The sequence below is a fragment of the Megalobrama amblycephala genome, linkage group LG3 (genome assembly GCF_018812025.1).
Source record: "Megalobrama amblycephala isolate DHTTF-2021 linkage group LG3, ASM1881202v1, whole genome shotgun sequence".
Lineage (NCBI taxonomy): Eukaryota > Metazoa > Chordata > Actinopteri > Cypriniformes > Xenocyprididae > Megalobrama > Megalobrama amblycephala.
Window position 1 is genome coordinate 38,850,733 of NC_063046.1, and position 13,420 is coordinate 38,864,152.

The window sequence follows — 13,420 nt, forward strand, 5'->3', positions numbered from 1 at the left end:
AAAGATAAGACACCAATAAAAAGCAACTCAAAAATGTTAAGGGATCTTTAAGCAAAGCATAGACTAGACATTGTTAGACTCATTGATTTTTATCCAGTCTAACACACAACACTACAGTACTCGCACCATGTCCACCACATTTATGTCTAATATAGAAATATTATAAACATTTCAACTTGACTTTATAAAACTAGGTAAATTGTAGTAAATATAGACAGTAAAGTTTTCTTTCTGTATACTCTCATAAGTAATAACAAACAAGCCTAAACCTATATAAATAACGAACATCCCTAAAAATTACCTAAATATAGTTTTTCAATAATATGAACCCTTTTTGACTGCAAGGGGGGAAATCTAAAATTTCACTAAAAAATTAAGTACACATATATTATATTCTATAACAACCAGTAACAAACCTCTTTAAAAAAAACATCCAAAAAACTACTATCAAAAATACAATCACATTGAATTACTACTACAGGCAAACCTGTGGTGTTTTGTTTATCGCTTAAAGAACTACTGTTTCTACAAGTATTCCCACACTCACTTACAGTGATCATCAAAAACAAATCAAGTCATCAGTCTATGAATTCATAAGTATTGCTACAGTCAGTGCAAACAGATTAAAGACAGAATTACCACAACGTGATTACTTTGTCAATAGCTACAGTAAATAAACAGTCTTTATATAACCAGTGCTATTACATAATCCGATTACAAAAACCAAGTACTTGTAATTAGAGTATACATTACATTTTAAAAAAGAAACACACACGCAATCAGAGTACAGTTACTTTTTCATGCTGACATATTGATTATATTACCATCAGTCAACAGCAATAAATTAATTCATTTGTAATTTACTAATAGTGAGCTGTCTGAGCCACAGGCTGAAATATGTTTGGTTGATCTTTATGTGACGTGTCCTTGATTTCCAAAAGATGCTTATATCCACAGCAAAAGTAATAACTATTAAACTTTAATAGTTAACTGGTTTACTATTGTGTGATGAAAGTGGTGTTAAATGGTACTTAATATAGTTCACCCAAAAATTAAAATTCTATCACAAAAGAAGATATTTTTAGAAATGGTACACTTGAATGGAAAACAAAAAAAATGATGCATTACTCAAAATATTTTTAGTTTGGAGCAACTTGAGAGTGAGTAAATCATGACAAAATTTTCATTTCTGGGTGAAATATTTCTTTAATTCACAAATTAGCTATTAAAAAAAAAAAAAAAAAAAAAACATGCAATAATTGAAGAAACAATTAAGGCTGTTTGTGTTGATAATAAAGGTGTGCAGTAGTTTAAGGAATATGTTTAAGGAATATGTTCATATTTGGTCTTTTTTTTGTATTTTTTGTCAGAACAATACAACATTATTTTTATATTAAAATAAATAAGATATAGCTCAAGTGCTACAAAAATAATTAAATTATAATACTTAAAACGTGTAATCTAAAAGACAGTTACTGATTAAAAATTTTTAATCAGTGCCAAATTATTTCAGAAGTTACAAACCCAACACTATATTTAGCTTAGATGCATGCATGCTTGATCATTACATATATTCCTAAAAACAACTTGTTTAATGCTGTCATGTGGTACAGTATGTTGTTTTGAATTGAGAACTCTGTGATTATCTACGTCTGAATGCTGATACTGAGTACAGCACGACTGCAAGTGATGCTTTATACAACTGTTCTATAAACAATGAATTCATAAAGAGTCTTATTTAGAACTATATAGAAATGCAGTTGTGGTCATACGTTTGCAAACACCTTGTAGAGCCTGCAAAATTCGAATAATTAAAAAATAAATACATAAGAATAATCATAAAAATTGCATTTCGTTTTGTATTTAGTGTTTCCCTAAATAAGCTTCTCTGAATAAATACACCACAGTTGTTTACATATAGTCCACAAGACAAAATAATAGCTGAATTAAAAACATAACATGGATTTTATAGGTAACTGCACACAGTATTAAGATTCAAGGGTGTGAACTTTTGAACTGATTCATTTGTCAATTCATTTTTTATTTAATTTTTGGTCTTGTGGACCATTCATTAAGGCTGATATTCAGGGCAGTACTAAAAAAACAACATGACATTTTTATGATCCTTTTTTTTTTTTTTTAAATTGACATTTCTCATATTCTGCAAGGTGTATGTAAACATACAATCTCAAATGTAGTTTCAGAAGAAGCCAAAGCATCAAGTTTTGGATGTCACCAAGTAACAAACAGACTGAAAGCTGGTCTGGTATAGTGTACATCAGTAAGGCTGAAAAACAGCCATTTCCAGCGTTTTGTAATCACTCGGGTCCAGCTCCACTATGAGTTTTACATTACCTCAATAGTGAGAGAGACTGTATAAATAAGCTGGAAAGCTCTGAACACAGACAAGCAGACTAATACAAACTGTGTGAAATGTCCCAGTGCTGTTATACTCTCTATTGGTACTCTTGGAATGCAGCTCAGCCAATCGTACAGCCAAGTTGTACAAATTAACACAGCAGCAGGACTACCCTTGTGAAAAAGAAGTGTGCATGATTGTATTGAATGTGCACTTGTAATGTACTTCAAATCTCAACATTTATATTTTTAAAAAACTGTACTTGCAGATATAATTGAATTAAAAGGCCACTTAAGTGCACTTAATGTCAAATGAAAAGTTTTTAAACTCTTTATTACAAAGTACACTTGTCAAAAGTGTGTTAAGAAACAGTCATGACACTTAGGTTTTAGAAGTGTACTTCTTTTTCACAAGGGTTTAACACAGCAAAGTACTGAAATTATAAGCAGCTAAACAGTGACTTATTGTAATACTTCAGTGTTCTTGTAAGATGCCAGACTGTAGATAGAAACATATTATACAGTATACCTTCCAGCTTAAAGCAGAGCTTAATGGACAGAACAAAGAGCTGATCGGATCTGAACACTGTCATATCAGTTGAAATTCTCCAAAAACCATTCTGTAGAGCACAAAATCTCCTTTTGCTGCTACATTGGATGCAGGCATGAAATCAGCCAAGATTTAGTACCTGATCTACAGTAAAAAGCACTATAAAATTCAACCAAAAACAATGAAAAAAAAAAAAAAAAAAGTCAGAATTGCAGGATATAAACTCATGTGAAGCCTCTAGAGCTGACCAAAGAGGATGGAGCAGAGCAAAAAAACGGAGTAAAGGAGCAAGAGACCAAACCCTAGTTTCCGATCCAGCTTCCAGCCATTCAGATGCACACTCAGGACCTACAAGACACATACACAGTTAACATTAACACCAATAGCATTGAGTATGTGGGTAGTCAGTGTGTGATTAAAGGGGATTTCACTGCCTCTGCTTTTAATATCCCACTTTTTGGTTCATTTTTTTCCCTGCTTCAGGTCAGATGGGATGCATTTCCCATTTCTCACAGTAGATGGTGATGTAAGTGTCCGGCTTATAAGACCATTTGGGTGTTTGCAACAGTTTGTGTGTATAAAAACACATGGTCCTCAACCTTGGGTTTGTGAAGATGGGCACAGTGTTATTATTATTAAATATTCTTCTATATGTTATGGTACGTTTTTACATTTTATTTCTAGAGTGTCCTTGTTACAATGTAGTTAGGCATTTAAGTAATATTAATGAACTATATGTACATACTAAAGGGTTAGGGTTTGATTTACTGTAGGGTTAGTTGCATGTAATTATGCATAATTTATAGTTATTGCTATAGTAACTACATGTAACGTAACAAGGACGCTGTAAAATAAAGTGTTATCTTTGTTAAAAATCTTGGTCACAATTTAGATTAGGAATAAGGTAGATAAGGTAGTTGTTAAGTTCAGGTATTGGTAGGACTTAGGGATGTAGAATATGGTCATGCAGAAAAAGGCATTAATATCTGCTTTATAAGAACTAATAAACAGCTAATATCTTAGAAATTTGCATGCTAATAAGCAACTAGTTAATAATGAGAATTGGACCCTAAACTAAAGTGTTACCAATATATATTTTTCAATTATGCAATTAATCTGCAGACCAAATATGGTTGAGAATCTCTGGTGTAGAGCTTGTATGTTGTGGTACTGTGTTGCTCACTGTGAGGAAGACTGATGCGAGCAGCAGGATGACAGAATAAACCAGGCCCTTATTATTGATGAATACCTGATAAAAGACACAGACCAATCAGATAAAAGCATCAACGGGAACACATTTGCACTGAACAAACAGCTTGGTTTTAGGATAAGTAAAATGCTCACTGTTGATCCATGGTGTACTACTAGAGTTCTTAGAGCCCAGGGGAAACCCAGTCCCAGCAGGATGTCAAAAATATTGCTGCCAATGGAGTTAGACACTGCCATGTCCCCCATACCTGAGACACAAAATACAACGTCAATGTAATACATTTTTTTAAATAATTGTGTGTGTGCGTGACCCTGGTAAATGCTATGGGGACAAAATATCCCCACAAAGATGGCAGTATCCAAAATCCTTGTTCTTGTGGAGATATTTTTATGTTACCATACTTGGCCTTCACATGTCACTTTCACTTATAGGAATGCCCACCTTGAGGGCAAAACAAGGCTTTCCTCCATTTCCCACCAGTCATTTCTACCAGGTTTGTTCTATGCACTATTGTAAGACAGTGATATTAAAAGACCAAATCCAGTATACACCTTACTGGTTATTCATACTATGTACAGGCAAGCAGATAAACTGGCAGTCACATGACTAAAACTATTAATTAAATACAAATTTCCATAGGTATACAGTAAAATGATTTTTCAATAAATAAGGATTATTGGAGTATATTGTATAAGAAAATACTATTTTTCAGTCTTTCTACTTCACTTTTAATTCAATGTGTTACTTGCCGTTTCTTTGAAACACTTTTTATGGTTACACTTTACAATAAGTTAACAGCTAATGTATTAACTAACATGAACTAACAATGAGCAATATATTCTTACTAAATTTATTAACCTTTGTTAATGTTTGTTAATAAAAATGTTCACGTTCATGTTAGTTCACAGTGCATTAACTAATGTTAACAGATACAACTTTGGATCTTAAAAATGTAGCAGTAAATGCTGAGATTAACATTAACTAAGATTTCACGAGTTTGTTTCCTCATAAAATCTTTAAGCTAATAAGGTTAAGTGTATTTGGCTTGCTGTCCGCTGTGGAGGGGCTCGAGGAAGCAGCTTCAACTCGAGCTTGGATATACCCCCCCAGGGACTACTAGTGCACGGAAGAGGAATACGATAGATGAGATGCCTAATTTATGTGGTTGAGTTGGGGAGGTGGAGGAATATCGAAACAACTGATGCCAGAGCAGGGTGAGTAGCTGCTTATATGCTCTGGATGTAATTGAAAGATTAGGGTTCCCTCCTCTTGAGATTATGTTTGAGTTTCACTAATTGAAAGATTAGATGGGTTCACTCCTCCCGAAATTACGTTGTGAACTTCACTAATAAATGCTGTAGAAGTTTTGATCATTGTTAGATGTTCAATTTAACTAACAAATGAAACCTTATTGTAAAGTGTTACCAAAAATTATATTAAAGATAATAAAAGCATGCATACAAAGGTTACACACCTTGACGGGCAACAATAAGGCTTGCCATGCAGTCGGGTACACTAGTGCCAGCAGCCAGGAAAGTGATTCCCATGATGTAATCCGGAATATCTAGCGTGTAGCTGATGATGGTGACCTGCAAGGCATTAAAAACACACAACATAATGATAAAAATCATCATAATGGACTAACCAATGGAATGAAAAAAAAAAAGGAAGCGTAAAGATTGGTATATTTAGTAAGAATGCCCATTTTTAAAATCTTTTTCTTACCATCCACACCATGAGGTAGGAAAAAATAGCAATCCATAAAGTTGAAGCAATAAAGGTGATCATGAACCAGCGATGCCAACGTGGCAAAACACAGTTAGGCACTGTGCAATACAGCAAAACACCCAGCGGCCACGATACAAACCACTTCATACGCGCACAGTAACCAGCTAATGCAAACAATACACAGAGAAAACGAACCATAAAAAGTTATCAAAGCACCATTTCATTACTTCTCATTATGTTTTGTAAAAAAGAAACAAATAAATAAAGTAACAATAAATAAATAAAAACACTCCCAAGAAAAGAAAGACAAAATAACCACAAAAAGATTTTTTTAAAACAATCGTTTGATTACTTCAATACAGTTTTTGTAGAAAAGAAAAGGTCATAAAAAATAATTCCTAAGAAAAGATGCAAATACAAAAGCAGAATAAATAGCATATTTTTTTCCCCCTTGACTCTGTACAGGTCTTATTAAATGAATGGAGAGGGAAGATACATTAGCTGTGTTTACATGGACCCTAATAATCCATTTGCAATCAGACTAGTAGCAGTAGGAATAAAAAAGTCACACGTAATCACATCATGTGATTGAACTGGCCAAATCCGACTGAAATTTCATTCGGATTGTAAGGGGTGGTTTAAACCTTTTCTAATCCAACCGAGAGGACATTTGATCAGATTGAAAACCGAAACTGGAAAGTTCTGCACATGTGCAATGATGTCAGTGTAATGACATATGACACACAGAACAAGCTGTTATTGAATACAGTGTCATAAATGACTGTCATGTAAATCTAATGGCGTATGTCCTACGCCTTCCCTATTCAACTTAAGGAACGAACGTGGCGCCAGTGTCGTTTTTTTCCGTAAGTAGAATAGGGAAGGCGTAGGACATACGGCGTAAGCTTTTTGAAGAATGTGGAAAGTGGAAGCACGTGCAAGACAATCAAACTCTCGGCAAAGGGTCAATTGAGCTGAGCAATGAGACTAACTTTCCAACATTGACACAGTTATTGAACTGAACGGAATCAACATTGGACTAAATTGAGCTGAATACTGACAATAGCACTGCTTTACAGCTGAAATTGAATTTGTTTCATAATTTTACAAAATTAACACTATTATTTTCCTTTTTATTAATGTAAAGCAGATTTGAAACAATCTGTATTGCATAAAGCGCTATATAAATTAATGCGTCTTGACTTATTATATACAGTTAAAATTCTCCTAGAAATGATTCACAGCCTACCAAAAGAATAAACCAATGTTTAGTATATTAAGCAAAACTTTCAGCATGTTTTTAGTGCTAATAAATTGCATTCAATCTGCTTTCATGTACTAACCAGGAATATGGAGAGGTTTGAACCTTTCATCCCCATCCTCATCCTCTTCTTCAGGCTGATTATTTTCCACCTCCACCTTGACTCCTTTCTTACCATCCATCATTTCTGCATCCTCAAGTGGCTGTGCTTCAACACTTCCTCCATTTACTATTCCTCTAGAACTGAATGTCTTCACTGGGGTCCTGCTCTCCCTGAGCAGTCGCTGTCTCTGAAATGAGTGAGGGAGAAATGGTAAAGAGGAGGAAATGAGAGGAATTGACATTTTCTTGCAGGGTTGAATTTACTCCACTTTCAATTTGTCAGTTGGAATTTGAATTGAAATGACAGGAAGAGTAAATTGATTGCCATTAAAAGAAATTGGTATATATAAATTCAAGTTCACCTCACTGATGAGCATGCGTCCAGCCATAGTCAGACGAGTACGTGGGGAGAAATGTGGCGTGATCATGACACGAAGCCCAGCCTCTGGGAATGAGAGCTGGTGTGGCCTCAAGATCAGCAGCTCATCCACCATCACTACTGGGGACTCCTGCCCTGAGCCTGCTGGAGCTGAGAACAAAACAGAGAATAAATACATAATTTGACCCACGAGTTTGGAAGTGCTGTTTTTATAGAAAATAAAAACATGCATGCATGAGTACCTTTCCTCAACAGCACCATGGAGGTGTTGCAATTGACTTCATCACCCTCTTTTTCTGTGGACATTTCTCTCCTGACACAACACTGGGCTGGACTGCCACATGATCTTTGGACAAAGCTGGCAATCTGACTGTTAAACCTGTGAATGAGATTAAAGTCACCATGAAATGAAAATTGACCATTTTTATTTTTCTATGGAATATTGCAGTATTTATTATAAATTATTTTGTCTGTACACATCATTAAATACTGTAGTCTTTCAAAATAACTTCCTCCTGTTGCAGTGACATCTCTTATCTTCTCTGATGACATGTTTACTGGTGCAAGTACAACCTGTCACTCACATGAGCAAACCACAACCATCCAATCAGTTCCCCATGGACAAAATCAAGTCCAATCCTACATTTTTTTTCTTGTTCAGGAAGCTGTTTCACTCAGATATATGTCACAATAAGGAAGAAAAGGCTATCTCAACTTCCGTTTCATGCCGACTTCAAGGCTAAATCAAGCAACATTTTGAGTTTCTGTTTCTGACAGACTAGAAAACAAATTGTGTCATATTTTATATATTTAAATGTTAATATATAAATATACACAATTGTTTTTTATGTTTTTAAAAGAAATCTTGCTCACTACGGCTGCATTTATTTAATCAAAAATAACTAATAGTATGAAATATTATTTCTATTTAAAATAACTTTAAATGACATTTATAATGTTACAAAAGATTTCTATTTCAAATAAATGCTGTTCTTTTGAACTTTCTATTAAAAAAAACCCAGTAAAACTGTTAAAAAACAAAAAAACAGTAAAACTGTTCCCTTTCAGTCAGTCATGTTCGTTGTAGGTGAGAAGTGACCGATGAATTGGGATATCGCTGGAGAGCCCTATCACCTTTGAGTGTAACTAAACGAGCCAATGGAATTGGCTTGCGATATTTGCATAACGCGCACCGCCCCCGCAAGGCGGGTATAAATAACGGATGCAATCGCACTCTGTCTTGCGCTTCAGAGCCAACTTGTGTGTTCCTGCTAGACTTTGAAGAGTCTTTTGTGTATCTGTGCTTGTGTTAAGGCACCCTACAGTAAAGCCACGAGCTAAACAGAGCTCTCAACTGCTGTTATAACAGCAAGCTGTTTCTGCCGGTTGGTTTGCGATTTTGGCCGGTTCCTCTCTGTGTGTGACAGTTAGGCGATCAGTGTGTACCTGCAGTCACACCGCGGCTGATCCCCTTCGGGCTGGCCCTGTCGCCCTGCGTCCATTGTTCCCCTCAAGGTACAGGGCGTTTGCATCCTCAACTACCTCAACGACTGGCTCATTCTGGCCAGCTCATGAGAGCAGTTGTGCGAACACAGGGACATGGTGTTAGCTCACCTCAGCCGGTTGGGTCTTCGGGTCAACTGGGACAAGAGCAAACTCGCCCCCGGTCAGAGGATCTCTTATCTCGGTATGAAACTGGACTCGGTCGCCCGTACAGCGCACCTCACAGAGGAGCACGTCCAGTCGGTGTTGAACTGCCTGAGTTCACTCAAGTGCAGGACAGCGGCCCCACTGAAATCTTTTTCAGAGGCTATGGGGCATATGGCATCTGCAGCCGCAGTCACGCCACTCGGATTGCTTCATATGAGGCCGCTTCAGCACTGGCTTCACGGCAACGCGGTATGCTCCGTGTTCCTATAACACCAAGCTGCCATTGTGCAGTTAGGAGTTCCCCTCGAACAAGTGTCCAGGAATGCTGTGGTCTCCACAGATGCCTCCACCACCGGGTAGGGAGCCACGTACAACGGCATGCAGTCTCAGGTCTGTGGACGGGGCTTCAACTGCATTGGCATATCAACTGCCTTGAGTTGCTAGCAGTACGTCTTGCACTGGGCCGCTTCAAACAGCTGTTGTCAGACAAGCACGTACTGGTCCGTTCGGACATCACTGCGACCGCTGCATACATCAACCACCAGAGCGATCTACACTCCCGTCACATGTCGCAACTCGCCCGCTATCTCCTGCTATGGAGTCAGAAGCATCTGAGGTCGCTTTGTGCCATTCACGTCCCAGGCGTGCTCAACCGTGCAGCCGATGAGTTCTCACGGGAGCCTCCGCTTCCAGGAGAAAGGAGACTCCATCCCCAGGTGGTCCAGCTGATTTAGCAGCATTTCGGGGCCACACAGATAGATCTGTTTGCCTCTCCGGACACAGTCCATTGCCAGTTGTTCACTCTCAACATGGATGCACTGGCACACAGCTGGCCCCAGGGCCTACTCAAGTATGCGTTTCCCCCAGTGAGCCTACTCGCACAACTACTGTGCAAAGTCAGGGAGGACGAGAAGCAGGTCTTGTTATTGGCTCCGTATTGGCCCACTCGGACCTGGTTTCCAGAACTGAAGCTCCTCGCGACAGCACCTCCTTGCCGCATTCCTCTGAGGAAGGACCCCCTGACTCAGAGATGGGGCACCCTATGTCATCCGCATCCGGACCACTGGAAACTCCATGTCTGGTCCCTGGACGGGATACAGAGGTTCTAAGTGATCTACCCCAGTCAATTGTAGACACCATCACTTCCTGACTGCCCACGGCCAGTCCATATGTGTATTTCCACGAAATACCTCCCCCTCTGGGTAGGTTGTGGCTTCTGCAGCGTCCCCTATGGGTTCGCTTTCCCAGTGTTGTCTAAGTCTTACTGAACGGGTCATGCGGAACAGCAGTAGACTCTCTCAGTGTAAGCTTGCCCCCTTCTCTGCCCCAAGGTGCGCCGGGTGGCTGGAGCTTATGCTGGGCGCTGGAAGGGGTCAGTAACTGTGGCGTTTTATTTGGGATCCCAATTCGTTTGTTCACTTATGACATACGTCGAATGTGACCAACAGAAAGGGAATGTCTCGGTTACGTATGTAACCCTCGTTCCCTGAAGGAGGGAATGGAGACGTACGTCCCGTTGCCACAGTTCCTGTGCCTTCACTGTAGTGCGACTGCATCCGCTTCCCTGCCTTGCGGGGGCGGTGCACGTTATGCAAATATTGCATGCCACTTCCATTGGCTCATTTAGTTACACTCGAAGGTGATAGGGCTCTCTAGAGATATCCCAATTCTTCGGTTCACTTCTGACGTATTTCTTGGTTCCCTCCTTTAGGGAACGAGGATTACATATAGAACCGAGATGTTTTCAATATGAATAATCATAACAGCAATTATTAATAATTGATCATCAATAATAATAAATAATAATTGATCACTAAATCAGCATAGAATGATTTCTCAAGGATCATGTGACACTGAAGACTGTAATAATGATGCTGACAATTCAGCTTTGCATCACATGAATAAATTACATGTTAAAATATATTACAATAGAAAACTGTTATTTTATACTGTACTAACTTATGTTTTTACTGTATTTTTTTTATCAAATAAATGCTTCTTTGGTGCACATATAAGACTTTTTTTTTTCTTTTTTTTTTTTTTTAAACTTAATTATTACAAACTTTTGACCAGTAGTATATATACTATACTAGCCTGCCTGTAGCCTTCTAGCAATCCTGAAGACACTGATTAGCTGGTTCAGGAGTGTTTGATTAGGGTTGGAGCTAGTTAAGCAGCACTATCTGTAATTGTTCTTCAATTCTTAATCATGGTTTATCTCTAAAGCCATTAGGGGTAGGGTTACACATTTATTTTAAGTATTCAGTGCTAAAAACATATTATATACAAGGCGTAAGAGCATTATTTTGATGTTGTTTTTGTGAAAATTATTCTTGTTCGTTTTACCTAATTTCATCATTTTCATATTTTAAGCACATTTCATTATTACTTACATGCATACTTATCTGTCATGAAGCTGTGCAGTATAAAAAATGATCATTTTTAGGAACTTTGAAATGTGTGACACAAATGTAAATTCGTAAAATTCATTGTTAATTATTCATACTATAGTTTTTCAAAATGTATCAATAAATACATTATTGTACATTTTGCAGTTTCACAGTTAACTAATCTAAACTTCAAAAGTCTCTAAAGGGTTTTGAGTCGCTGTTTCTCTTAAGGCACTTGGTGGGGACATAACGCCTCCAAAACACAACATACTCCTCATCTTTTCAACAGGGTTGTTGTATCTGTATGGGATAAATATGTAATATCTTATATTATCAACACATCTGCAACAAAACATGCTTTAGCTTCCCTCCTCCCATAAAATAGAGAGCAGGGATGTTTATCTCAGTCTCAGACAGCTCAAGCCTCCTCTAATGGCCTTAAAAGGTGCTTAATGAAGACTGTTGTCATCTAGAAGATTCTTATCTCTCTAGAAGCTGTGTTTTCTGTACAACACTGTTGCTCATCCAGGTGCCTTTCTAAACAATAAATGAAATATGGTCCTTTTTCTCATATGGAGGGAAGAGGTGCCATGCATTAGCTTGAATTTGGAGATTCTTAACCCATACCAATAAAGAGAAGAGACACTTGAAAATTGATATGATTGAAGTAAGAAGGAGGTTTGTGTAAAAGACGTTTCAGCTATTATTTAATAAGTTCATTTGGGATTTAGAGCCAGACAAAGACAACGAGTACTTCAGTATTAATTCTGGGATTACATGCTACACTTTCTTAGTTCCTCCAAAGGTTTCTTCTTCTCAAACCTAACCATCTAGGGAGTTTTTCCTTAATACGATAACCTTTGACTTGCTCACTTGAAGTTTTCAGACACAAGTTCCAGTAACACTGCTTTGAAACAGTATGTATTATTAAAAATGCTATACTAATAAAACTAAATAAGACTTGACAAGTGTCTTGCCTTTTCTAAAAGTATTTTAGGTGGAGCAATATCCTCTCCAATGTTGTAAAGTACTTAATTACTTGAAGTATTGTTGTTGGTTTCTTTTCTTTTTTTTGTTATATATTTTGCAGGTCGTCATGACATTCCATGTGAAAAAGAAGCACACTTTATAACACATTTAAAAAGAAGTGAAAATAACACTTTGAAAGAATATACTTCTAAAATATGAATGCAAAATTGTTTTCTGACACTTAATTGCATGTCAGTCTGGTTCTTCACTAATTCATTACTTTTCAAATACTACTCTGAATACTTTCTAAAGGCACTGTAATGGAGAACAGCATTATTTATACTCACTTCATGATAAGGATATAGACTCCATACATGGAGATCAGAAGCATGGATTCCCACCTATAATAATGGATACAAAAAATGTTAGCGAATACAACTCTCATATGTATAAAGATCTCTTATAAGTATAAATATATTAACTTTCTAATGCTTCTAAATAATGATACTGCTCCGCTTGAACATGTGGACATGGGTGTAGAAGAAACATACAGTTGCAAAACTTACCATACAACTTGTTCGTCATAGATAACCTTGAGAAAAGTAGACAAATGAAGGGGTTAAATGACTGGGATTTTATGTATATGTATAATTTTATGTATAATTTTAATTAAAACATCACAGAAGTAAATCTAGAGACTAGCACTGACTGTTATTATTCACTATTTATACTTTTAAGGGGTTCCCAAACTTTTTTTCAGCCGAACCCCTAAGATGTAAAATATTTACTTGAAGTATCCCCTGAGACCTTAAGTTAATATTTC

General features: G+C 37.1%; 1 protein-coding gene across 2 annotated transcripts in view; it reads right to left on the reverse strand.

Annotated features, from left to right (window-relative positions):
• Positions 1-927: 927 nt before the first annotated feature.
• Positions 928-13,420, reverse strand: part of LOC125263985 (sodium/potassium/calcium exchanger 3) — a 50,329-nt gene continuing 37,836 nt past the window's right edge. For both annotated transcript variants that reach the window (XM_048183243.1, XM_048183244.1), the window contains 10 exons: positions 13,164-13,189; positions 12,945-12,998; positions 7,831-7,967; positions 7,572-7,738; positions 7,190-7,397; positions 5,844-6,010; positions 5,593-5,707; positions 4,253-4,365; positions 4,092-4,157; positions 928-3,256 (listed from right to left, as the gene is read on the reverse strand). In XM_048183243.1, coding sequence (XP_048039200.1) covers positions 3,146-3,256; positions 4,092-4,157; positions 4,253-4,365; positions 5,593-5,707; positions 5,844-6,010; positions 7,190-7,397; positions 7,572-7,738; positions 7,831-7,967; positions 12,945-12,998; positions 13,164-13,189 — 1,164 coding nt within the window. In that variant the 3' untranslated portion in view covers positions 928-3,145. The remainder of the gene's footprint in view (positions 3,257-4,091; positions 4,158-4,252; positions 4,366-5,592; positions 5,708-5,843; positions 6,011-7,189; positions 7,398-7,571; positions 7,739-7,830; positions 7,968-12,944; positions 12,999-13,163; positions 13,190-13,420) is intronic.